General features: G+C 40.4%; 1 protein-coding gene across 1 annotated transcript; it reads right to left on the bottom strand.

The window, feature by feature from the left end:
- Positions 1–570: 570 nt before the first annotated feature.
- trhr2 (thyrotropin releasing hormone receptor 2) lies at positions 571–26,755 on the bottom strand. Its single transcript, XM_056386201.1, has 6 exons — positions 26,518–26,755; positions 19,804–20,423; positions 17,449–17,581; positions 16,786–16,937; positions 15,207–15,330; positions 571–5,553 (listed from the first exon to the last, which is right to left on the bottom strand). The coding sequence occupies exons 2-6, from the start codon at positions 20,184–20,186 to the stop codon at positions 4,972–4,974; spliced, it is 1,374 nt and encodes a 457-aa protein (XP_056242176.1). The 5' UTR covers positions 20,187–20,423; positions 26,518–26,755; the 3' UTR covers positions 571–4,971.
- Positions 26,756–27,741: the final 986 nt, after the last annotated feature.

Here is a 27,741-nt window from a genome sequence, read left to right on the forward strand (position 1 = left end):
AGCCTTACAGATAGGGTGAGGAGCTCTGACATCCAGAGAGAGCTGCTGCGTTGAAAGGAGCCAGTTGGGGTGGTTCGGGCATCAGGTCAGGATGCCTCCAGGACGCTTTCCTTTTGGAGGTATTCAGGGCACATCTATGTAGGACACTTCGGGGTGGACCCAAAACTGGAGAGGTACATTTCTCACCTGGCCTGGGAATGCTTCGGGATTATGGAATACATTGCTGGGGAGAGGAACATCTGGACTACTTTGCTTGACCTGCTGCCACCCTAACCCTGGATAAGCAGCTATAGATATATACATAAATAATATCATAAACCTGTGTTTGATTTTGTGAAAAACATACAGTAAGGATGATCACATTAAGCATGTTTTCATATCATTCATTTCATGACTTTTTTTTAATTACTATACTCAGAGAATCAGTAGACTGCTGCCTGATACACTAAGTACATAGACTCAGATCATCTTGTGAATTATGCTGCATTACAAGTGACGGTAGTGCTACTAGTAGTAACAGTCACACTCACAGCAGTGTGCCACTAGAATAAACAGCCTGTACAAAAACAGTTACTGAGAGGTTCTTCAACAAATGCTTTTTTATTGACTTAAGAAAGCCACTACACTGCATGCATGAAACCACAGACCAGAGAACATGGCACATTTCATCGAACAATCAAACATCATCTTTCTGCAACAAAACAGATAAACACTTTTAAAATCCATTACATTTGAAAATTTGTGATTACTGCACATTTAATTCACAACAAACCAGCAGCTCTCCAGGGCTTAATAATGACAGAATTAGATACACACACACACACACACACTCACACATGCACACACACACAGACTGGCATGTCCAGGGGTAGTTCTGTGATACTACTATCAGCCAATCCACACACTGCAATTAACCAAAAAAGAAAACATATATTACACATTCGAAGTCATTTCAAAGTGCATAGTACAGAAGTATGTGGGTGAGTCACTGTTAACATTGTAGAATAATTAAAGATTCTGCAGTAGCCACTGGGGACTTTATAAACCATAAAGAACATTTCACTTGGCTTTACTTAAATTACATTTTTTTTTTGTGTGAACCCCTCTGATAGCTAACTCACACACACACACACACACACACACACACACACACACACAGACACACAGACACACACACACACACACACACACACACACACACACAGACACAGACACACACACACACACACACACACACACATATACAGTGTACATCAAAATAGTGAAAGAAAGATTTTACACCAATTTAACTGTCAACCATAATACATGTTACAAAGAAAATGTGCTTTTTAACTTTTAACTTTAACATTATAATTAATTCATCACCACATGACATGCTCCACCATCATATAGCAAACAGCTGAAAAAGAACATTTAAACCATAGCACATTAATCATAGGCATGACACAAAGTTCTACAAAAGGAATGATGGGAAAGATGTTTGTAGATAAAGAGTTTGTCATCAAGGAGACAGCCAAAGCAATTCCACCTTAACAATCTATCATCACTTCAGGATGATGATAGAGTTTTGTAAGACAAGAAAGCAGCTACTGTCCTTGTGTGAACTTTAGAGATGCACTAAGCGATGTATCAACTGATTATGTGTAATGGAAAAAAGGTTTCTAGTAGTGATGGATTGACATCTTTCCCCTAAATTCTATATAGAGTTTTTGGCATGTTTTGATTATTTTGGTTAACAAACCACACACTCTCTTTCATCATCTGCCGGTTCCAGCAGGATAACTCTGAAAAAGCCCACTCTTCACTACCAGCCCAGCACCAAACAAGACAAAAACAGTTAGCAACTGGATGCTTAACTTATTGGAGCATCTAGCAGCTAAAGAAATGTATGTAATATAATATATAATATGTCATTGTGGTGTTTACAGCTTTATAGCTCCAAAAATCATTTAAAGCAGCTTTAAATTTCAGCACAGCTAACATGCATGTACGTATTTAGGTAGCATGTTTTGAAAAAGCAAAAACATCCTGTAAATAAAGTAAACTTCTGTGAGCATAAAAACACAAATACATTTTGAGGTCTAATTCTGCCAACAAGCATCCAGCAGGATAAGTTGTAGGCATGCAGTGTTTTTCAGAAATCCCAGAAAAAATAAACAAGTAAAAACAATCTAATCACTATCAGTAACTTAAATATCAATTACAGCACTGTGCATCATCACTTATAGTAACTATAACGAAAGAGGAAGGAACCAAAACAAGAAAATGTTGGCCACATTTGCATGCAGTATGTTCTGTAAAGTTAGTCTCTTGACACACTGCCAACTAGATAACATTAATGCATCCTCATACTGACTGGGTCTTATGGGAAAAACTATTTACACTCACTTTCTCACATTAAAGATAAAGCCAGGAATCTAATACCACTCAACACAGTGTATAAAATGGACATCTGTGCTAACATGCTAAGGTGTTAACACGGTGGAGCGAAAACCCGGCTGCGACTCATGACGACTGGTGTCAGTGTTTTCAACAGTTAAAGGGTATGCTGACTTATGGGACAAGTTTATGGAGGCAATTAACTGCCAAAAAGATTCGAATCTATAACTGACTGAATACATCACTGTAAAATGTATGAATATAATACCACTGAATTATATATAAAAATATAATAACACTGGAATATGGAAAACTCAAGTGCCAAATATGGTAATGCTGGATAGAACCAACATTTTTCAATATTTTTTTTATTTTGCATAACTTTAAACTGTCTCTTGAAATAAAAAATATTTCAGTGTTGTAAATTCAAAGGTATTTTCAACATTAAGAACAAACACAATTAGATATTTGATTTATTATTATAGGATTCAAATCTTTATGGTCAATTTTTGCTTCCATACAAGTTCCCCAAAACCTAGTGTACTCCTGCACAAAATACTGGTTTGATATATCAATGTACATCAATATATCAGTGTACTGGTCACACAGAACATATGTCCAGAACATGTTTAGCATACCTTAGCACAAATAGTGGAGGCAGAGAGATTTGCTCCAATATCAATCATATCAAAAACTGTCGTTTTATACATTTTCTTTTAAATAACATGTACAGAAATGTATGTATAAACAAATAGAAGTAGAAACATGCTACTGGACCCACAGAGATTAAATTAATATTCATCTTCTCCTTGGAACCAGGGTAAGCCAGAACCAACAATGCATGCATGGCTGCAACAACAATAATTTTTAATGTACAGTTTACTTCATGAAAGTATAAGCCATGAAATTAACTTGAGCTGTGGATTTCATCCCTGCCAAATGACTGCTAATGAGTTCTCTCACAGCTAGCTAAGCAGAGAAGAGCACATTAATGGAAATGTCAGAAAAATTCACTGTTATAAACTGTACAGTATTTTACTCTTAACACACTGAACACTCTCATGTTGTCTTGTCGGTAAGAACAAGGGGTGACTGTATGGATAACCATCTCACAACAAGATGTCTTTGGTATGTTTATAAGCTGATGGGTCTCTCGTAGTACAATTACATTCCTGGCCAATGTAATGTCAATATTTTCTAAATACATTTAATGTTTTACCATTCTGACAATGATACAGTTCATAGTGAAACAGCTAATACTTTTTTTAGTCTGAAAATATCAAGCAAAAGTTTACAGATCGCAGGTTCAATCATATAAAGGAGCAAACAAACAGGAAAACACCAGTCTGTCTCCATGACCTCCACACCATTAAAGATGACTAGCTGCGTGTCAACAGGAGGTTGCAGGTTAAATCAGCAGCGACGCCTTGGACTGTTTATGAGACTATGTACAGGAATGTGAAAACATGATCGGTGTGTACTACTAAATAATGACTCTGATTACTGATGTTTTTGGTATTAATGATATTAAACATGACGATAAGACTGATGTAATGGTTATAGTGATGATGATAATGATGATGAACCCCACCCTTGCCATACAGACTATTGGCAGAATTTAGAATTTACAGATGTCTCCTAAACAACTCAAGTGCAGACTTTTGATAGACACTACAATTTGCAGATGTTCCCTCAACGCCTCACATTCAGGTAATGTATTGACACTAGCTACAGCACACATCATCAGGGGCCCACTGAGGGTGGTGTTGGGGCAACAGCAATGCAGTGTATAGGAGGTTTAAGGGAGTTTATAGTTGTCATTGTAAAATGTGCCAACATGAGGGGTTCCCTTTTCCACTTAGGGGGGCCTCAAGCATTTGCCTAGTTTGCCTCTCCTGACGGTGAGCCTCTGATCACTGTATATTGTAGATTTTCAAATGAAAGATAAATGTGAAAATATACAGGGTACAATATAGTTCCCCTGTCTGACCTTTAACACTGTTGAGCGAAATACAAAATCTTGTAAAATGAATTATATTGACTTTTTGCTCATGTTTGAGTCTGTGCTTGTTATTGAACTAGAGAAAAAGAAAGTGCTTCTTGAAGCTGTTGTTACTCAGTTGACTATATATGACTATATTAACTCATTCATTCAAAAGATCTCTTCCTTCTTATACACAAAAGTGTGTTATATCAATTTTCAGTGGAAGTCAATGGAGATATTGGATAGGGTAAATTAAAATGTCATCTTCTATAAAGCAATTTATTCAATATTTATCCTTGATTTCATAACTGACCTTCATTAGGTGAAACAAATTCTAGGAATTAATTCGGTTTTTTTTGAACGGTAAACATGTTTAATAATGCACACACTATAAACACTTTCAAATGAAACATGTGCAGCCTCTCTTTTGTGGCCAAAAAATAAAGTGTGAATAATACCACTTACTCTTCATCTTTCATCTACCTGTGACCTCAGTGGTCACGGCAGAATCTAACACCTCTGAATCAGGAAATAAACGAAGGTCACAGGTTTCTTCTCTCTTTTCATTCTCTGCTTGAGTAATCCACAGCTCATTGTTGTTATTTTATTCACATTTTTTCCTGTTGTCCGTTTATTGTATGTGTGCCTGCAAATTTTACTGTGGTATTATTTGAGGAAGGTCGATCCAAGTCCTCATCAGCAGTTGCCAGCGTCTCAGCCGGATCCACACCAAAGCTGAAGGTAGCTAAACTGATGTCAGCGGGAGGGTCGGCTTTCTTGCCGTTGACTATCTCCTGATGGCTGCTCCCATTCTGCTTTGTAGTCGGATCAGTGGCAGTGTTCAGGATGCTCCTCCTTACATTCTCATTGGTTCCGTTGCTGTTGGCCTGGGAGGTCCGGGGGTCTCGCACGGTGCTGAAGCCGCTCTGGATCGTTGACAGTGTTCTCTGATGAGCCTCTGGCCGCTGGCAGCGGTAAAGGCCGCGAAACGCACAGCGGAACTTCTGAGACATGGCGTTGTATATCACAGGGTTTATGGCGCTGTTGGCATAGATGCATGTCCGACAAAACAGGAGGAACCAGGCGTCCAGATAAGGAGTGGACACGAACGAGTTAATCAAAACTAAAGTCCGGTAGGGCATCCACAGTAGAGCGAACAGGATCACCACGACTGCCAGCATTTTCGTCACCTGTGGGGAAGAGACACAGCCATTCAAATGTTGCTGAATTTTCCCTGGGGATAAATAAAGTATCTATCTATCTATCTATCTATCTATCTATCCATCTATCTATCTATCTATCTATCTATCTATCTATCTATCTATCTATCTAAGTGGGAAGGGGCCCACGGTGCTGTTACCACTTGCAAGATTTTCAACCTCCACGTTGGCTACACAGGCTTTGAACAGTAATTTTAATATTGACTTAATCAAACAGCTTCCTGTGACATGTAGCAAGAAAAGGGGAACCAGGTAGTTTTCAGGAAATGCTGCACCAGACTAAGATGCTGGTGAGTAGGTGGTGAAGAAGACGTTAATGTTGTTTCTCTTCTTCTTGGTTACATGCGAGCCATGTGATTAGATAAAATTCTTAATGTGAGTATCTTTTGATCATTTATGGACAGAAAGTCTCCAAAACAGATTCACAGAACACAGACCCGATAAAGTAACAACATGTTAGCACACAACTGCATATTACCAAAGACACTGAGCAGGATAAACACTCCAATAGTCACTCTCCTTGGTTAGTGGTTCTCAAACTTTTTCACATCTGGAAAGGAGCTTACTGACTGATGTGGGTGAGACTAACTGGTCGTGAGGAGCAGCGCTCACCATGACAAAGCTTTATATAGCTGAAGAACTGGGTGTGAATTCTCTCCTGGTTTGGCACTACAAGTTTCACTCGTAGTTTAATGTATTATTATTATTATTTGATGTAATATGTAGCTGCAAAAAACGTTGCAGATACAGTTTTACTAATCATTGTCGATCAAGTGTGTGAATATTTCTCAAAATTAAGACCAGGATTCCCATGTTTACTGTCGTCTCCTCTGCTCCCAGCTATTTTTGGTCTTGGTTTCAGTGAAGAGAATAAACATGCTACATGTGGTTTCCAGAGCCCTTTGCAAATCACCAAGAGCAACCCAGCAGCTTTCACACGGAATGCAACGGTACAATTTATAATATAATGTATTAGAAAACAATTTCAAATATAGTGAAGAAGACTTAACGGCGATGGTCTTATGTGTTCATGATAATGTAATTATGATTTACTGATGTGAAAATCTCAGCCTTTGTAATTACATTAATTGGTGAAAACAAATTAATGATAAGCTGGGGTTTCGAAACAGCTTTGAAAATCACATTGATATTCATCCACAACAATCAACGCACCGTGCAGGAAAGCAAGTAGCTGAACGTTTGTGCCAAATCTCCACAGCCCCGCGCAACATGAGCTGATGCATCGATATCATTTCCCTGATTAGCTGTGATTGCTTCATGATTGTTTGAATCATCATCAACACATCGGATGTTGCGTTAGAAATCACCAAAGAGATTGTGTGTGTGTGTGTGTGTGTGTGTGTGTGTGTGTGTGTGTGTGTGTGTGTGTGTGTGTGTTAATTTGACACCAATAAATAAGGTGTGTGCCTGAGTGCATGTTAATAGGGGTTAACTGAGGCTTCTTAGCTAAATGACTTAATTGATTAAGATCTGTCCTTTATTAGTCCCACAGTGAGGAAATTTGCAATTGGAGAGCAAATTTCACAAAAGGTAAAGAACAGGTGCAAAGTAAAACCCCACAAAGTCATCAATATTTTATTACTATATGCTGTCTGTGGCCCATGCAGTTAAAAATGATGAACAGCAGAACTGGTCAATTGTTAGTAATTGTAATGGGTCTGTGATTTCAGATGATGGCAGAGCTTGTCAGTCATTTTATGTTGCTGGCAGATTTTATCTCTGGTTTACCTTTTAGTGTTTCTAGCTCAATCGTTTTAAAACGAGAAGCCTGGAAATTCTCAGAAATATGAACTTGGTGGTTACATGTATAATATTGTGGTAAAAGACTGAGGCTAAAGCTGTACGTGTCGGTCTCATCTCACAATCTGATAATTCATACTTACAGTGTTACTTTTGTCTGTGGAAACTACAACCAAAAACTCCTATTAATCAAAACTATTACAAAGAGCTACATCTTTTGGTTTGCATTTCTTATTACCAGCCGCCACAGAGGCCATGGACTTTTCACCTGGTGTGTGTGTGTGTCTTCATGGCAAAATGTGGGACACCTACTGTAGCAGGACCTACCACAGAGGCAGGTGTTTATATGTCTGTCTGTCTGTGGACAGATTTGTCATCATGAAAGCGTCACCACTGTGCAAGATACAGACATGAAACCTTACAGGTGTGTAGTTGAGACACCAGCTGCAATGCCTGTCCACTCAAACCAAAAACTCCTCCGACCTGAACAACCACACAGGTCATTTTTTCAACCCTCTGATACGACCCAGAAATAACCCCCCCCCCCCCCCCCCCCCCCCCCACGGTGGCAGGTGTACCAGACCTCGGTTGTCACAGTTAATGAACACTCAGCCTGTACCAAGAGTGGTGCACCTGCCTTCGCCGACACAGTTACTAAAATAACGGTCATGGGCGTGGTTAGGTTTGGGAAAAGATTGTGATTTGGGTTAAAATAAGTACCTCAACTTTAGACAGTTTGTGTTGTCATGGTTACAACACAAACTGCCGGATTCACATGCCGCTCTCCTGTGTCATATTCATCCATCCACCACAGTCTCCTCCTGGCGTGGACTTTGTCTCTCCTCATACTACGTCACCGCACTTTTCCCTTTGCTCTTGTTATAATTAATACAACCACTAAATGTTGCCTAGCAACAAAATGTAACTATGGGTCATAATAAGCTGCTGCACAGATGATCTATGGGCTCGTTTTTTTAAAGGAAAACAGTCTCATCCAAAATGTTCGCTGGTTTCAATTCCACATCTCTTTGTGTTTTAATTAAAAGATAAAAGTAACCCCGTGCAACAGCTCTTTTCTTGAATTGAAAGTGAACAATACAAGACATGGATTTTCACTTTCAACATTCTAAAAGAAAATGGGGACAGCTTCACTGTGCTGTGACACGTCTGCTGAAGCGTGGCTGCCTGTCGCTCAGCTGCCCCTGTTTTCCACAGCACAGCAGAAAAAAAAAATTGAAAATAAAGTCTGGCAGGTTGATACTAGGTATCATGCACATGCCTCCTCTCAGCAGAATGCTGTTTGAGATAAGGGCTTGTGTCCATGCCTTAAGCTGTGAGCCGCTGACAGCTAGCTCAGCAGGTAGATTAAAAAAAAAAGTTAAATCTGTGCACAACAAAGCGTTTAATTGAACACAAACGAGGCGGGGAGGAGAGCTTTCTAATTATCTCGGCACTGCGATAATGAAACAGAAAGTATCAGGGTGACATTCTGAATATGCATATTATGGCTGTATTATGTGGTGGCAGGATACTTGACTCCAGCATTACAAACAGAAATGTGTTTTTTGTTGTTTTTTTTGTGCTTTTTTCTTTTTGCCAATAACAGCTTCCTCCCACACTACAACGTCCCTGAATCCTCTGCCCACTGCGCTAAAGAATTAGCATTTAGCCTCTGATGCTATTGACTCGCCTGGGGCAACAATGACCAAGCTTCCTTCTTCCTCAACATGCACTTGAGGAGATCACAGACATGAAGAAACTCTCAGAGATTAAAACTATACAGTAATCTCACACCACACTGTATTAATCTCCAATCATAAAAGTGCCATTCTTTGGCATACACAAGTTTATCAAACTGCTATCAGATTAAGTTGGCCTATCAAATGATGAATGAAAGAGCATGAAGTGCCTATTGAAGAACTGAGAGAGTGAAATCATCTGCAGTATTAAACACACTTCAATGTAAATCCCAAATCACATTATGCAAATCTTCTGCTCCTAGATGGGGCCCCTTGAACACATGAGATTACGATCTTCTCTCTGCTCTCGCATTGAGGGTTCAGTCTCACAGTGTTCATGCAGAGACACACACACAGTGACACAGAAAATGCTAAAGCTTGTAGGTCTGCATGAGAAACACTCAAGATCTATTAAAAACCTCCTCCAATGAAAATCCAATTTTAACCTTGTTAATATCCATATGATGTTTTCATATCATACAGGACATGTGGTGACTGAGTGTTTCCACCTTGAACTGCAGTGAACCAATGACAGTCTCATAAAAACAGATTCAGACAGCCAGGGTTTCATATGTCACAAACCTAAGGAACCAATCCTGTCAACTTGTGGGGACGGGGGGCAGGGCTACATAAATCTTAAACCTATTCAGTACAGAGAGAGAGAGTTAGCATTAGCACAACCACTAACACTGTGCCAGCCACTGCCAGTTACAAGCTAACAAACAACATAAACAAATAAAAGATGCTAACTGCGCTAACCGTTCTGATCCGTCTGCTAGTCTCTGGTTCTGGTTCTCCTCTAACCATCTTGATACTCTCTGCTCTTTCACCTGTCCACCTGGAGCAAGCAGGTGGTGGGCGGGGCACAAGGCCTGACCTAGAATCTTTCAATGAGGAAGTAAACGTAGATTTGCTTCCAGCCCCAGTTTTCCAATTTTTTTTCACTTTTTATGTGGAAAACCATGTTAAACAAAGTAAAGTATTTTACATAGTTCAAAACATGTCTGGACAGGAAGTTTAAATTAAATGATTATTATCTGTTATCTGAATAACCTCTGTTGCTGACCTCTAGAAACTGCAGACACAATTCAACATCCAGCGGTCCATAAGTAAAATGCCCATTCATTTTCAACACAGACATTGTTATAGATGACTAGCAGTTAAAACAATAGCTTTGATGGGCATAAAATGCTGCCTTCTTATTCATAATTACAAAAATTAGCAACTGTGTTACAAAATATTTGGCTCTTGTAAGCCTATTAAAAAATCTTAAAGCTGCACAAATTATTTTTATATTAACAATGGAAAAAATAACTAAATGTGTGAATGGAGAACGACAGATGTAGTTCCCTTCAGGTATACAGAAAGTTTTAACTTCACTCAGCTCATTGTTTTAGTTTTAAAACCTGGCTGCATGGTTCACTCTCATGGCTCTCATCAACCTCATTTCCAGGGACTGGTTTTAGCAGTCACTGTATGCTACAGTAGAAAACAGTTAAATTGCCCAAAATTAAAACCCTGAGCAGCAGTAATTGGGTTTAAGGCCTGACAAAGCCGACAAAGGTCACTTCAGCTGATTTAGTTCTGTTTAAACATAGAGTGAGACTTATCACATACTTGTTCCATCTTCACAATGTGTACGGGAACAATTCTAAATTCAAGTATTAAAGTGTCCATTAGTAAATAACACCTTATTTTGTCTACCATATGTTTGGGGAGATATGGTGTTAATGTTGTTAATCAGCATTATTACATGGCGATAATTTCAGTCAGCATAATAAGACTAATAAAACTGTTTGTCTTGGTGATCAGTTCAGACTTTCTATAATGCACACATTCACTTTAACAAAGGACAAACTTTAACATAAGTAGAACAAACAAAGAATCAGAATGAAGTTATGGAAAACAAAGGCAAAGACACATATGACCATCACTACTAACAGAGTCATCTTAATATGTTTGTATCGAAAAAACAATTGTAATTTTTCAATTCACCCAGTTAGCAGAAGAAAAGCGTTTGTGTGTGTGTGTGTGTGTGTGTGGAATGGTAGCAGCTGTTTTTGGTGTGGGGAAGAGGAGAAGCTGCAGCAGTGTGGAGCTGAAGATTCTTTGGTTGAAGTTGGTGAGACACCGGAAACCAAGAAAATCCGAGGTTGCAGTGCAGGGTGTTTTATAGGGAAAGGCTGGGAAACAGATTCGGAGAAGCCTCTGACCAACGCACAGACGTGCTCACCCTCCCGTGGCAGCGTCAGTGTTCAAACCCGGTCTGGGCCCGTTGTCCTTGGTGGTTGGAGGCCACATGCCTAATTGTCTTGCTTTTGCGACAATTTCCTAAATACACATCATTTGTTACTAAGTAACTAAGAAGACCCTGAAGAGACTGCAGCTCATCCAGCTCAGTGTTTATATTTCACAGTGAGAATGAACAAGCAAAGAAGGTGGATGTAGAGCAGGTTGTGGACTCACAGACTCACACGGTGACGTTCAGACGGGTGTGTGCGAAAATGACTGATGGTTGTAACTCACTGTACTGAGGAGAGCATCCACAACTACTGTGTTGCCTATGGCAACGTAGCGTTTTGTTTCTGTCAGCTGCAGCTGCCCGTGGAGTTTATGTTGTTTATTCATCTCCACCTTTTCTGCTGCTTTATCCTGCTGTTATTTCTATAGGAAGTAGCAGCTGTTTGATTTATGTAGCTTCATATTGCTACATGGACACCCACTGTGGTGTTGTAATTATCAGTTGTATGCACAGGCTGCAAAGTGCCTGACTCGGATTTATTGGTTGCTTTTGTGTGGGTCTCACCTGGGAACAGCGGATATGCATTGAAATAGCATTGCATATACACCTGGTAGCATTAAGATGTTCTTTAATTGAAGTGTTTTAAACATTATTTTCACCATGTAATATTTGTTAGTCCTCCCCTGCCTCCTTTTAAAAATGTAAGCTACGTTCAATGTTCAGCTACGGGTTGATTTAGGTTGTGTAGTATGTTCGATTCATTGTTATTGTGTATAAGTGTATAACTTAAGTATTAAGTGTATTGATGTGGATGTTTAGGACACAGTGCTGAATGTCACTGATTATTCTGAGTCAATTTCTTGCTAAGCCCTGGCCTTTGCAAAGTTTTTTGATTTATGGAGGCCATGTTTTTTGACCGATCTTGCCCATTTAATAAATTGTTTATCTCAGGCTCACAAGACTATAAATTAAATTTAGTGTCAATCGAGTCAGAATCCAAAAAGTCTATGTCACATTATTGTTTTTCACATTATGCAAATTCCAAAAATCCATCATGGTGAGCTTTATTGTCCAAGAGGCTTTTTTTGTAGAATTCATTGAGATGTATATTTGTGCCAAATTTCAAGTCGGTCGGCCTTTCATAGTTTTTACTTCTTTGGCTGTTAATTATAGCGCCACCATCAGGCTGATTGGGAAGGGTTAGCATTTGCACATACTTTCTAGTTATGGTGTCAAGTTTCATATCTCTACTTTGCTCCAGCTCACAACTTAGAAACAGCATAAGATGGCAGATATTGATGAAAACACCACGCCCACATTCATCAATCAATATGCCGATATGCAGATTTTGGTTAATACTTGTCGCCAGAGCATGGGCACCAACACTGGTGGAGTTCTGTCCACCAGTATTTTCAGGTACATGTTTTTGGTATTTGTGGCGCCCCCTATGGGCCAGGCTAAAAATATTCCCAAACAGGGACTGAACTTTTTTACCAAGATTTATGATGATTGAATGGTTAATGAATTATGGACAACTTCCTGCTAAGTCCCACCATTTACAAATGTAATTGATTGATGGTGGGCATGTTTTTTTGAGGGATTTTGCGTATTTATAACAGAATTACACCAAATTTGGTATTGATAGTAAAAAACATGAAGAAAGCCAAAGATTTCAGAGGGAATGTTTTTCAGCCTGGGGTTTTGGCTTCCAAGTCGATACTATAACCACTCAAAAGGTAGAAATATAATTGGGAAACTACATATCACAAAAAACATTACAGCGGAGGAAGTATGTGACCACTGTTCACAGTTGTTTTCTATCTGTACATTTGGCCTTTCTAATGTCCTGTTGAAATATCACCATGTTTCTGCAGGACAGGAAAGTGGTCACCTCTCTGTATTTAAAATTACACAGGACAGAAATATTACCATGTGGTGAAGTAATGGCTGGTTTTAATTAACAAATGAACTGGTGCATTACTAGTGATCAACAAATCACAAATCATCAATGAGTAATTTAAGGGTGGTTATTTTGTGCCATGAAGTAGTTCAAATCATACATATTTCCCCTTTAACTTACTGGGCTTGCTGCTGCCTCAGAGGGAGATATGTAAGACTATTGCACCACTGGGGGAAATGTTGGTTTTGTGAGACGTCTCTAAACAAACACAGGGGTGGAGATGCAGAGATTCTGAGATTCAAGAGTGAGGAAAGATTTTCTGTGGCTGTTATCCAAAAAGAGCAAAGTGGTTGCCAGCCACAGACAGCATGCAAGGAATTATCTGTAGTGTTAATGGTGCATCATGACCATCGTGTTGGTTGGTCTCACTGAATAACATGTGCTTGGTGTATGGGTTTTGCATGGAATGAATTGCAGATTCCTGTTCACGAAAAAAATCCTTGTAGACAAAAGCTCAGTGGAACCATTTGAAATCGTTAAATGTATTCTGCAACTTCTATAACCTAGTCAGTGACATAAAACTAAAGTAATTATAGACTAACATGTTTTCCCCCTCAGTGTTTAATTAAATCTATTTATTTAACAGACTAAAGGTCCAGGTAGAAAACACTGTATGCCCATGTCACCAGAACGGAGGGATACACGAAACTGAGGATGCGGATGTGAAGTTACAAAAATTGTTGGACACAGCTCCACGACTCCGCACTCAGACAGGGAGTCCCATCCGACAAGCACTTCATTTGAAACATGCTGAGGAACTTGGGCTTAAAGTGATCGTTTGAGTTATTTGACGTGAGGTTGCACTTGTGAGGTGTTAAGGAAACTAACGTATTCCTACGCACAAGTGAACCTACGCTTAGCTCTGTCGGACTCTTCGGCTTCTCTGCAGAGTAATACATTGTGCGCTGTAGGTGCGGCAGTTCAGCATTGAGAGAATGTAGCTCTAAAGGAGAAGGCTGTTTGACGGCAGATAAAGAGGTGAAAATATTCAAAATGAAGCACACACTCCAACTGATATTAGCATTTTTTTTCAGTGGGTATTTTTCAAGTGGCTAAAACATATTTTTTGTAGATGGCCCCCTCCATAGCAACTCATCACTCAGCTTCTGTGCCAGTGCTCGTCTATATTTCGCCACTATAGATAAGTACCTCACACAACCTTGTGTCAGATAACCTGAACTCTCCCTTTAAGATCTGTTTAGTTTTCTTTTACGGTGATTCAGTCATAACTTTAAGTTGGAAGAAATTCAGTAAAATGATTGGCCAATCTCTTTTCTTATTGTTCAAATATGTGAATATTTTTAGGCAAACATGTTGAAAACCCTCTGACATTCAGAGACAGATACTTCAAATGCTTTTGCAGAGAACAGAAATCTCTGTTCAAATGCAATACAACTTTTGAAAGAGCAAAACACAAAACTAGTCCCCTCTGGACTAAAAGGAGCTTTGTCATAGCACTCCTGAGTGGATAAGGGCTTATGAAACTAGATGCTTTCAAGACTAAATAGCCTGACTGAATGTGTTCTACATCCATGAGCACAGAAAAACCTCCATACAACCCGAGAGAGAACGAGAGAGAGAGAGAGAGAGAGCGGGATAGAGGGGCTTTCTCAGCAAGAAGGCTCTTTGACTGCTCCGCCTGAGGGAAGGAAGTCATAACCGCCTCAATTGCCTTCAGGACCTCATAACAGTCGGGACAAAGAGCCAGCAAGAGGGCACTTTTCTGACGCTGTTAAGGGGGAATCATGGCCTATATATTCTCAGAGGATCACATACACAGCCACAGATGAGACCAGGGTCAAATGTGACCAAAGCTATCTCGGAGCAATTACTTGACAGATAGGACTAGATGTTACGACAAGAAAGGAGAGTGCAGAAGGAGTTAATGCGAGAGGGGGTAAATGTGGGATGAGGCACAGACCTGTTTCCTGGAGGAGAGCGCGCTCTTTGGCCGGCCCTGGCGACCCCCCTTCCCTGCTTCAGAGGGTTCCCGGCAACTCCGCCGCAGCGTGGTGGCGCTGGTGTCAGGGTGGTTGGGCAGAGGGCTGGAGAGACACCAGCAGCGTGTTAGCGCATTCATCCCACAGAGGGAGTGACATGGCATTAATTGGTTGCTAGGTTTGGTTTCTTAGTTGATTGGGTTAATGTATTAGTGCTAACATGCGCTGTTGGGTTTCCTCATTAGGCTCAAAATCCAGCAAAAGTCTCAGCTGGTCGGGGCTTCTGAATGCCAAATACAAACCTTTAGATTAAACCTGCCATTCATATTTTATGTCAGTGCTGGATGTCTTTGGACTTCACCTTTATTTGTCAGGAGATTTGTCGTCCGAACAAGCAGAATTTGTTTTTCTCTCAGCATTTAATTCTGTCAGGGTGAAGGACCTCCTGAAACAACCTGTTTGAAAAGCACTTCTATGACAGAAGGCTGCCAAAAACACCTTCAACAACATCCATTATGTCTTTTTTTCCACTGTGCATACATGTTGAGGCATACACTAGTAAAGCTGCATTTCTGTAAAACGATAAGATACAGCAGCTCTAAAAGAGTATTAACTGTTTTTGTGCATCTGGGGGCTGCAAGAACAAGCTGCAAAATTATTAAGACACATTATAAAGTTGTTGTGGCAGAAGTGCTAGCAAACAATTGCTATTAACACATCCAGACACAGCAACATTAGCATTCATTTTGAGTTGTGTTTGTGTCCACCTAATGAACGTTAACCCGATATAAGCTCTGTTTTGTTCTCCAAATTCCCCTTAGCAATATATCTGGCTCTTTAGCTGCTAGATGCTCCACTGTGTTCATCAGGTTAGAGCTGTTTCTGTCTGTTCTGCTGTTTGGTCGTGGGCAGGTGGCAGACAGAGATTTTTCACTGACAACAGCTGCCTGCTGCAGGTGGAAACGAAGCAGATCAGGGCAGTGAGTCTGAACCAGAACAGGAGACTTGTGGGAAGTGAAACCAAAACAATAAGCTGAAAGATGCTACAGCTCTCTGTGGGTTCAGCACAAGTAATTCCTTTCGTCATATACTTAGTCATTTGACACATTGGCAATATAAAAATACTGATCAGTGAAATTTAACAAATTAATTAACAATTACCAAAACAAACAATTATAAATGTGAGAATTAATTTAATTGAATTTAATTTAATTGTCATTAATCTTGTATCTGTGTCTGCCCGACAACCATCACAACACAATGAAATTAGCTAAAATGCTAAGTTTGGAAAGGTTAGAGGACCTTTGCTGTCACAATAATCAACACATGATTAAAGGTCCATATTTTACACTTGTGTTGATCCATAAGAAGATGTATTTGTGATTTTTAAGAACCAAAAACCATCTCAGTGTAGTTTTACATCTCCTCTCGCACAGAGGAAGAGTACTCTTCACGATGGATAAACTGATCTTCATCTGTAAAATGGGAGGAATTACTCTTATTAGTATATTAACTAATATATTAATCCCTCAGTATGGTTTGAAAGACGATCTGCAGTACCTGAGGTAGAGGATTCGTGCTATCAGGCCATACAGCACGATGGCGAGGAGCAGCGGGATGACGTAGAAAATGGCGAAGTCGATGAGGTAGATGGGCAGGTAGAGCTCCCGTTTCACTTTGTATCCGCACTGCACATGTCCGTCCTGGCCGACCTGAATATCACACAGTTATCACAGATAACGCGTTAATAAAACAGGCGAGTGGCGCACAGACTGGCTCTGGGCTGAGAGCCACATAATCATCTATTGCATCTAAACATAATAATACTACTCTGAGAAATGGCACAGGGCTCTTAAAAAGCTCTACACATTCCCCTCGCTTGCCAGCATTTACACAAAAGAGGTCTTGGTAATCTCAAATGTTTCATTCGCCTGTTCATGACTCATGCACTTATTGAAACACTATGCAGCACCTGTAAAGGGTACTATTGTATTTATTGTATTTTCGAGCGTAGCCTACAAGTGTGTTCACATAACAAATTAGCCATTTAATAAACATACAAAGAAAACTTTCATCTGTACCCCTCACTCTCATTCTGTGAATTTTTACGTATCCTCTGACTTATTTTTGAATCAGTAACTGAAGATTACTGTGATCGGGCCCACATCCAGTTAAATCAGTAACACACAAACCGTTATGGAAAGCACAGTATATTTCTCTAACCTGAATGTCCACCAGGAAGAACCACAGCATGCAGTAGACACAGGTGAAGATCCAAACCCCAGCGATGATCCGTTTGGCCCTGGACACTGTGCACACTGTCTTAGCCTTCATTGGATGGCAGATCGCTATGTACCTGCAGGCGAAGAGGAAATGGAGGGTTCAAACACAAGTAACTAAACCTGGGTGTCAATATCTTTACTGTCAACAATCTATCAGTAACAACCTAAATAACTGTACATAATGTAGGTTGTTTGTCCCTACCTTCAACATACAATCCGTAATTTGTTGTCATGGTAACAATGATAAACACAGGTTGGAAGTTGTGGGATGGTCACGGTTTGGTTAGGATTAGGAAAGGGTCATGGTTTGGGTTAAAAGTACTTCCTTTAGGTTAGAGAACTTTCATTGTCATGGTTACAGTAATAAACCCACGATTAAAGATCCCATATTTGGCTGTTGTGTTGACTGTTTGCCCATCCCAATGTAGTTTTACATCTCCTCTCTCAGGCTTCTCTCTGGAGCTCGAGTAACAACAGGTCAGTGAGCCAATCAGAAGAGAGGAGGCTCTGAGCCTCTCTTCTGATTGAATATAGCAGATTTCAGGTAAACACTCAGAGAAACCAAATCCTGCAAGGTTGGATGGTGGGTCCAGGTGGGCGGGGCTTGGGGCATGGCTGAGGGCAGTGATTGTTTTGTTATGACATCACAATGTTCCAGAAGTCCTGACAGCTGGTTTTAAAGCTCAGTTTCTGAACACAGGCTGTGTGTATTTCTCTGCGGACTGAGGCTTTGATACTTTTACAATCTTAGTATAGAACCTAGACCTGCTTTATAATCAAACAACACATAGACATCTACCTTTAGACCTTTAAGGTTGTAGAGCAGTTATGGGTAAAAGAACCAATGTTGACTGTCGGTTTGAAACGGAAAACCAACCGTGATGGCCTCCTTACATACACTTTTTTCGCTGTACATACTTAGTCACCTAACTTTCTCCTCGCTCCTGTGATAATTACCACAGTCATGCCACCTAACAATTAAACTTAACTATGGGTTATAAAAAGCTGCTTGCTCAGACTACCTATGGGGTCGGGTTTTTTTTACAGGATGACAGTGTCATTGGTGAGGAGATACCAATTATTACTATGGTTGTAGCAGTTTATTTTGTTGCATAGAAAGAAGAAAAATAGACAGAGCTGATATGTGAAGATCTCCTCAAAGCCTAAATATAAGTTAATAGTTTATTTACCTATTTTTTATGAATTAGAAATTATGATCAAGATATTAAATGTATTACATTGATGTTAGAAGACAGAACTGCTGCTGCAGTCATGTATGTCTGATGACGTTCCGTTCAGACTTGTGCCGTCCAACCTAGTAAGATTGCTGTTGTGATGTTTAAGCAAAGGTGATTTCAGCGCTTATTTAGACATCTGCCATCACATTTACATAAACAGGTGCCTGTCTGAAAGCAGATGTAGGATAAATATCCTTCTATCTTGAATCATAAACAGAAAGGTCAAAGATGCTCTAAGGATTTTTATGAAACATTTTTGAACAGTGTCCAGTCAGTTTAGACGTTTCAAAATAAGGGAATTATGTGCAAGAATGTAAAGGACCATATAATTGTTTCTGCTTCCACTTATAACTTCCATTACTGTCAAACATTTTCCAAGATGCTTTCAAGTATTTCAATTTTCTTGTCAGATTTTTCTGCCTTTCACACAGCCACTGGTTTCCATGGATTTCATACAGCATGAAAGGTTCTGTAGTTTTAAGACATCCTGAGGTAGGCAGTTGTTTTATAATCTAGTATACTGACTCTTCAAATCAATCTTCACTTCAAATCAATCTTCACTTTCAGCCTTACTGCCTTACAACACAGACTTTGTTGATCTATAACAATGTCACACTCCATCCTCCTTTGCTCCTGCAGTTTTACAGCCACTAGACGGTTTGAACTTGTGTCGTTTTATGGCATTTGCTGAAACAACTGATGCTGTGGTTCTTCCTGGGGGAACAGTCTCTGAGGTCACAGATGGGGCTATAAACAGTATACTGTCTATCCCCACTTCTAAATGTTTTTTGACCTTTAATGGCCAAAAACACCGGTATAGTCCTTAAACATCAACTGTCACCAATGTTTTAGAAGTGTTTCTGTAAAAAGATTTTTTCCGATCGAATTAAGCTGAGATCATTGGCTTGGATCAGATGCGGTTTCTGGTGCTCCCCACATTGTTAAGAGCATAAAGTTAAACTCTTGTTTTCTGTAACGTGCAAATAATAACTCACAATAGTACAAGCAAGCACAAGCTGTTCTGTGAACAGTGTCAGCTGGTTGTTGCTCATCCTCACCTCTCCACAGTGAAGGCAGTGATGGAGCAGGAGGATACGTTGATGCCCAGGTACTGAAGGTAGGTGATCCCCAGGCAGCCGGCATGGCCGAAAACCCAGGTGCCCGTCAGACTGTCCGACACGTTGGGCAGCCCCGCCGCCACCAGCACCGTCAGGTCGGCTATGGCCAGGCTGACGAGGTAACAGTTGGTGGGTGTCCTCATGTGGCGCGTGGTGAGGACCACGAGGACCACCATGATGTTGCCCACGATGCCCACGCCGCACACCAGCAGGACCAGGAACACTGACACGGTCTTGTACTCCAGCAGCTCGGAGACGGGGACGCTGGAACTCAGAGAGATGTTGGTCGGGGTGTCGATTCTGGAGCTCACGTTGTTGGTCATATCTGCTAACGGCTGGCTTCTTTATCCTCCAAGTGTTTGTTAATGAAAGGTTCAGTTCATTTCATTAAAACTAAGTGATGCGGGGCATGACACTCAAATGTTGCCATGCTTCTTCTTCTTCATTTAGAGCATTAACTCTTATTTTAATATACTAATTTAAAAGAGTGACGAAGAAGGACATGTTGGACAAAATGATCCCAGGTCTTCCAAACACCTCTCAGGCCTCAATTCAGTCGCCTAGAAATAGAAAAAGAGTTCAATTAATTGAACAAATGGGAAATTGAACTCACCTTAATTCTTCATATGTCAGTGTCAAACACACACATTAACACATACACAGAATTTCTCTCTGTGATGTGTTTCCATGCACAGTATCCTGATTATGTTTTTGTGCATGTAAACAGCTTATCCTGGTTTTCAGAAACCTGGATACACTACCTCTGACAGAGACCAGGATACTGTGTCATGTAAACACCTTATCCAGGTTTCTGAACCATCTCACCGGTGAAACATCAAGATACTGTGATGATCACGTATACAGGCAAACGAATAAACAGGTTTTTCTTGTTCTATGTAAACATCATATCCTGAATATAATCAATCATCAGGATACTGATGCATATGTAAACACACTCTGTGACTCCCTCAGGTCTCTGCAGTTCTGGCGAGAATCCATTGATAAACTCTGTTTTGGAAGCAAAAGTGCTCATGCAAGCAGATAAACAAAGGAGGGGTGGGGGGGAGTGGGGGTGAAAGAACAATGCAAGCTGGTGGTTTTCGAACGGCACTGAGGCTTAGCTGCCTGTACATTTAGCACTGTAACTGCTCAAATCACTTACGGAGAAGATCAGCTGCAAGTTCATTTTTTTCTGGAAATTTTTTTTTGTCTTGTGTACAAAATTGACATTTTGTCTTCAGGGTTGGAATCAGAGAAAAGCTCCCAGAGTGCTAACTGTTCCACCTGTGGTGCTGAACAGACTGAAATCTTATATTTCTTAGTGTGTCAAAGTTTGGCTCGATGAGGTCGTTCAAGGAAAGGGCAGCAGACCATTCTCTGTCACTATATCATAGAAATCTTGCCATTAGATTTGAAGATACCCTGCATGACTCATCTCTCTTGGTTTGATTGTTCTTCTGTCATTGATCCAGTGACACTCATCTGTTGACAGCTGACTTAACGCAATACTGCAGTTTTTAGATTTAATTTGTTTTTCGCTCACGTCACATGACAGCGGGAACATTGTCTCACACTAGGACCGGACGTGAAGGACCAAAGATCATGTCTCGGTAGTGGGGTGGGCTAAATGTTCAGTTTAAGTCAAAGCCACATGTAAGAATTTGTATTAAAACAGACTGTGGTCAAAATAAAGTGCAAAGACCGAGTTTCCTTCCCTGTTTGAAAATACATAGCTGCAAAACATAAAGGAAAAATCAAGTAAAACAGCCTATATCAAATAAAAATATGACTATGTCTAAGGATATACAGAAAGCCAATTACAGTTATTCCTCTTCTGATTAACAAAACACACAGCTGTCCAGATAATAATAAAACCATAAACAGAACTGCTCATCTGATGTTAGATCTGAACCATCTCCAATAACTGACCCACTGTTTTTCTTTTTACAAACCAGGTCTTCAGTGTTTCACACAGGTTGAGAATTTACTTCTGGTGTGTTGATGATTGTGCTGAGTGACAGAGACTTGTAAACAACCCTAAACGCCTCACATGCAGACTATTGGCAGATGCTACAATTTACCATTGTTCCCTAAATGCCTCATATAAAGCGTATCACCAGCTAGGCGTGTGGCCTATGTATGGAAAACAGTGGGTCTTCTTCAGAGAGATGTGAACACTGACACGGTTTCACAGAAGAAACGGGTTATGTAACACAACTGCAAACTATTGTATATATCAATATCAATCAATATTAATAAACGGTATTGTCTCATCCTATATCTTGCTCGAAAACATATCGATATACCTTAAAAAGTTGATATACCACTCAGCCCTGTCTCACACCATCTGGTTCTGCCCTCTTCACTAACTCAGCATAATCTGACTGGCACTCACAGGCAGTGTTGTACATGAACTGATGAAATTATCACAGCTCTTGCAAGAGCTAATTCTGGTTAACTCTGAGTGACCTCTGATTAAATTCAGGTTAACTCTGATTAACGCTTTCGAAGAGCTGTGTTTTACGGCAGCACCTGATATGCGCCCGGCAAGGCAAGTGCTGGCAACTCAGCAGCAATTGGAAGGGAATCGGGTTCCACGGTCACCAGCAGCGACTCTGGATGTGAGTCACACCCACAGCTAGCGGCCACTGGCTCGCACCTAGCAGCTGACTTAGTACTGCTGCAGACCAGGGAATCCAACTGTTTAATTAAAACAAAGCTCTGTGTAATTCTATAGTAGTGTTCAGCAAATTGGGGCGAGGCAGTGATAGGGGGGTTGGGGGTGGATGGATGGAGGGGGTTCCACTGAAAAAGAATCAGAGCAGCTCATTTAAGAAAAACAGAAGAAATGAATGTGTGCTAGTTCATTTGTGTAAGTTGAACTTTGTGGCCACGTTCTTGTGAAGTGTGAACAACATATAAAAGATCCTTCCCTTTGGAAGCTGGACTCACAATCCACTCTGTGCTTCTCTTTCACCACACAACACTCTCTGATGCTAGAGGGACGACTGTCGCCAGAAGACTCACTCTGGGTGGCTGATGGAAAGACTCGAGTTCTTGAGAACCAACGTTGTCTACCTTGACAAGGCTGAGGGAGGATGAGTAACTAACCAAGATAGTCTCTCATATCCCTCATCTGAAATCAAACGCACAGTGATTGTGAGCACTCTGTACAACTGGCAGCCCTTTAATGCTATGTTCCGTTCTCACATATCTTTGAGCTAACTGAAGCGAATATGAGGCTTCAACAGTCAGAGTTCGACAAATCAGACAAGTATCTTCTGAAGTTGGTGATTTTTGTGTAAAATCCCTCCATCGCTGTTCAGCAGTGAAGCACTGTCCAGGAAAACAAAAGCAGTGTATGTTGCAAAAAAAAAAAAAAAAAAAAAGATTGTGATGTCGGACAATACCTTATTAATCTGTCTAACTCAGACTGCTGAAGCCTCATATTAATTCTAACTGAACGACATAAAACATTCCGTGCAGATCCTCTGGAACTGCATTAGAGAGAACTCTGTTCAAGTGCATATATTTGTGACAATACTAAGAATCATCCTTCACTGACCATGATTATTCATATAGCCTACGTCTTGTTCTGAGCATAAACGTTGGAACGCACCAATGGGTGAAATACACTGTTCAGCTTTAAATAACACAAACATAAAAAGCTTTATTTTTATGGGGATGTCATGAAGCCCTGTCCCCTCTTCCCCTGTAGGTCTGCAGACCTCAGATTGAGAGCCAGAGCTGAAACGGCGCCTGGTGAAGCTTTAACAAGATCCACTGGGGATAGGCATTAATAAGCAATATTCAAATTAGCAAATTAGGTGCTGCCAAGCGTGCAGGTGTAACAAATAACTCCTAATACTGCACTCAAGGTGTAAACACACTGAATGAATGCATTAAGATCACTTTAACATAATATCCTCACAATAATGCACTTATGATGCCTCCTAGTGCATTTCTGGTAAAGTTACAGCCACATTCCTAAAATCCTGAATTCCTGAATAAAGCCATTTCATCTGTCCTAACTGCTTGAAACGATTTGGAGGTTGTTAGAGGACAAACTGTTTCTTCAGCTACAAGGTCCTGAGGTTTGTTTTCAGGTTTCACAGTCTGCTGAAAGCTGATTAACCAGTGAGCAGGAGGCCTACTGTGAAACTCATCTCGCAGCCCGAGCACACACACACACACACACACACATGCTGGACCTCCCCTCCTGAGGGCTGCCTCTAATAAATTGAGGTGGACATAAAATGAAAAGTAATTTAGTTCTACTATTCTGTGATAAATCAAAGCGCATCCACTCTCCGTTCCATTACGCGTCCACCGCTCTGTGGAGCTGATCCGGCGAGCTCGGCTGGGGGAGGCGCCTCGGGAGCACCGGCTGGTCGGAGGGCTTCCTGTTGTGCTGCAGTTTTATATACACAGGTCTATTCAACATGAGATATCAATAAAGTGGGAGAGGCAACTTATCAATTCAAGATCGAGTGTATTTCCAAACATGTCCAACTACTGAAGGAATAAATCAACATTTTGGAAAATGTGCTTTTTCACTTAACAATATCCACCTGCCGGCAGCTCTTGCAAAGTAATAAACACATTATCCTATTTGTTAAAATCATACAGAAACCCTTATAACCACAACCTGTCATTTATACACTTGTGTGATAAACATATTTTTAAAGGTGCTCCTCCACAGCTGGACAGAGTCAAGGCAGCTGTTCCCCCCTTCTCTAGTCTTTATGCTAAGCTAGCATTACCATCTCCTGGCTGTCAGTTAGAGTGGTATCGATCTGTTCTTTAACTGTGGACAGGGTACGTCAAGACTACGCCAGGAGCTGATCTAACTCAGTCTGGACTAAACGCTGGATCAAAGCTTTACAACACAAATGTCACACGAGGAGATGTTTGGCGGACATAAACTATAGTAAGTCTGACTTATTTGCACAATAGAGATCATTTCTAGGCATAAAGTGAAGCAATTATTAACCACCTGTCATAAATAGTTGCAAGTCACCAAACACTTTAGGCTGCTACTTCTTAAACACACAGGACATGTGGGAGGGGCTGCGAGCTGAGACTGCCTAACGTTTGCCTGCATGGCTTTTTTTCTCTGATAACAGACATTCAGGAGGTTTTTAACAGCCGCCGAATTCTCCACAGAGGTGTCCTCCTCTCCATAACAAATAGACCAGGGGATTCAAACCAGTAAAAACACTGAATAAAGCCGTTTCCTGATAAAAATCTGTGATTCTCTGAAGCTGTTCAACAGACACAGCATGTCTTGGGAGGGGCTAGGACCTGAGCTACCACTAACGTTTGCCTGGCTTGTTTTAGATAAGATTTTTAAGATCCAGACGTCAGATAACTAAAATCCTTCATCCCGTTAAAATATATAGTTGAAAACGACCAAGGTGTAAAAATGTATCTGAGAAACATGATTTAAAACTGGATAAAAGTCAATTTTGAGCTTCCACAACGTTGACCCATGCACATACAGGGTATGATGTCATCAACAGGCAACCAAATAAAACGTAACATTACCATGATTAAAATCGAGGATTTCTCTGGTTTGAAAATTGCTGACAACATTTGGAATAATGTAAGTACACAATTTAATAAAAAATATATTATATAGGTCTAGTTGTTTTTAGACATTTTAATATGGAAAAGTTACACATTCTAGTTTTAAAGGCCACAAATTCAGGCTCACTTTGGCTCAGATACAGACCATCAACCCCAAAGACAACCATGTCTACGATCCCTCTTCTCTGCTGTCCAAGTTTAAGGTGGTCATTCGGCTGATGGACTAGTTTCCTCCCTCTCCTTGCTTTAGTTCTCAGTAGCATTTATTAAATTCAGTCCTCCTTAAAATTAAAAATAAGACAGACTGTCACTGATAGGCTCCATTGTTTCCTCAGCCGGAATCTGACCCAGTCTTTTCTCTCTGGACACAATGATAACAGATATATGGCATCTGATTAAACCTGTTAAAGGCAGCACACTGGTGATCACCACACAAGTAGAATAAATGTTGGTAGAGAGAGAGAATGGGTAACCTGTAGTTAGTAGTTCAAAATGAGCTTGCCTTTGAGCAAGGCACCGACACTACACCTGCTCCACAGCTCAGTGGCCATTAATAAATGACTGTGTGGCATCAGATATCACCTCAGTGTGTGATCGGTGACGCACTATGAATTTGAGTGAATGGAACAGCATGGAGCTTTGCTGACAGCCTCGACTTATGAGCTACAACATAACTGTCAAAAAGAGGATCAGCTTGATATTAGTCAGGATGGAAAAACTGACCTTTGAGTTTGAGGATTAAAGGAAATGTTTGAACAGAAAATGGGGAAAGTGGATAATTAACATGACAAGATGTCAACAAGTGACTTAGATGGTCAAATATGAAGAGTGCAATAAGATTAGATACTGTGTGTCCCCCATGACAAATACTACTTATTTCTTATGCTGTATTTGTACTAATGTAACATTGTATTATTTCCTGATCTGAAATTATCTGATTTTAAAGTCATGTCAAATATCATGTCATTTCTTTCTCCCTCTTTCCTCTTTATTCCTGTCATACTTTGTCACACAGTGAATGACTGGATTATGGCGTGGTTAACGTAGAAAATAAAAATAATTTACCTGGTGCGTCTTTTCATGTCAGCTTCTTCCAGAGCCTTCCTCAAGCCTTCATCTCTCTTCACAAAATAAAATGCTTTATTTTCTTCGTCTATGTGTGTGTTTGTGTGTGTGTGTGTGTGTGTGTGTGTGTGTGTGTGTCTGTGTGTGTGTTTGTGTGTGTGTGTGTGTGTGTGTGTGTGTGTGTATGTGTGTGTGTGTTGTCATGTCAGTCGCTGGTTACAGTCAGGTCGGCAGCATAGCCATGCTCTAACTGTTGTCTACACTCCAGACAGCACAGTGCCTCGCTCCTACCCACTGAGCTCCGTCACAATCCCACACACTCACATAGGAAGCAGCATCTGTGCCTTCAAAATAAAAGCGCAATACAATATACAGAAAAGGTCTGATTATTTAATTCTGGGGTGAAAAAAAAATGTTAAAAATGGACAGAAATAACACAACTTAAATAATTCAAAAATTGGGAAAATTGACATATGTATTATATGTGTTATTATTGCATCAACTCTCACTAATGGAGCAAGATCATACAGTGATTTGGATTTTTATAGACATGAATTAAAGCAAAATGTTATGGACTTCTGTTCCCTGAGGGACCTTAGCCAGTGGACTCCCTTAAAAAACCCTGTCAACACTCCATCCAAACCAATGTGACAGGCACGTATAGCTGTCATTCCTCCACTAGCTGCTGGAGGAACTACAAAACACAAAATAAAGCACATTACACTACTGACATCACTGCTCAAAATCCATTTACATGGATAATTTACAGGCAAAAAGATCACTAGTGGATGGTGCCCTCACATTTCATTGTAATCATTGAGGTTGGACCTCTCAACGTTGGACCTCTCAACAGGTAACATGCATAGACCAGAGGAAGAATCGCCTCTTATTCTGCCTGAGAGAGGAGGTTTTTGCAAACAGGAAGCTGCCAACGTCTGTATGCCATCAGACCGATTATGGCTGCTTACCACTACTTCATCAGGGCCACCAGGATAAAGGACAGACCCTGCCGACAATGCTCTTCTGGTATGGACCATCCCCAGACAGATGGGACAGGCTTCATGCTGGTCCTTGTCGTGCAAAGAAAATCCACACTCCTGATTAAATGGGTGGATAGAAGACTTTTTCTTGGCTTGTTTATTAGCCTTGGTGCCTATTTGAGGTTATTCTGTTAGGGAAACTAAATGCGAACTCACCAACATAATTAAAGCTCTCAGAACAATG

The sequence above is a fragment of the Seriola aureovittata genome, chromosome 10 (genome assembly GCF_021018895.1).
Source record: "Seriola aureovittata isolate HTS-2021-v1 ecotype China chromosome 10, ASM2101889v1, whole genome shotgun sequence".
Lineage (NCBI taxonomy): Eukaryota > Metazoa > Chordata > Actinopteri > Carangiformes > Carangidae > Seriola > Seriola aureovittata.

Bases quoted from the DNA above. Each gene is read 5' to 3' on its own strand.
- trhr2 (XM_056386201.1), bottom strand. From the start codon at position 20,186: ATGACCAACAACGTGAGCTCCAGAATCGACACCCCGACCAACATCTCT. The intron at 17,582-19,803 runs GTGAGGATGAGC...CTTCGCCTGCAG, and splicing joins ACTGCCTTCACTGTGGAGAG to GTACATAGCGATCTGCCATC. The intron at 15,331-16,785 runs GTACTGCAGATC...GTGTCTCTCCAG, and splicing joins GCACGAATCCTCTACCTCAG to CCCTCTGCCCAACCACCCTG.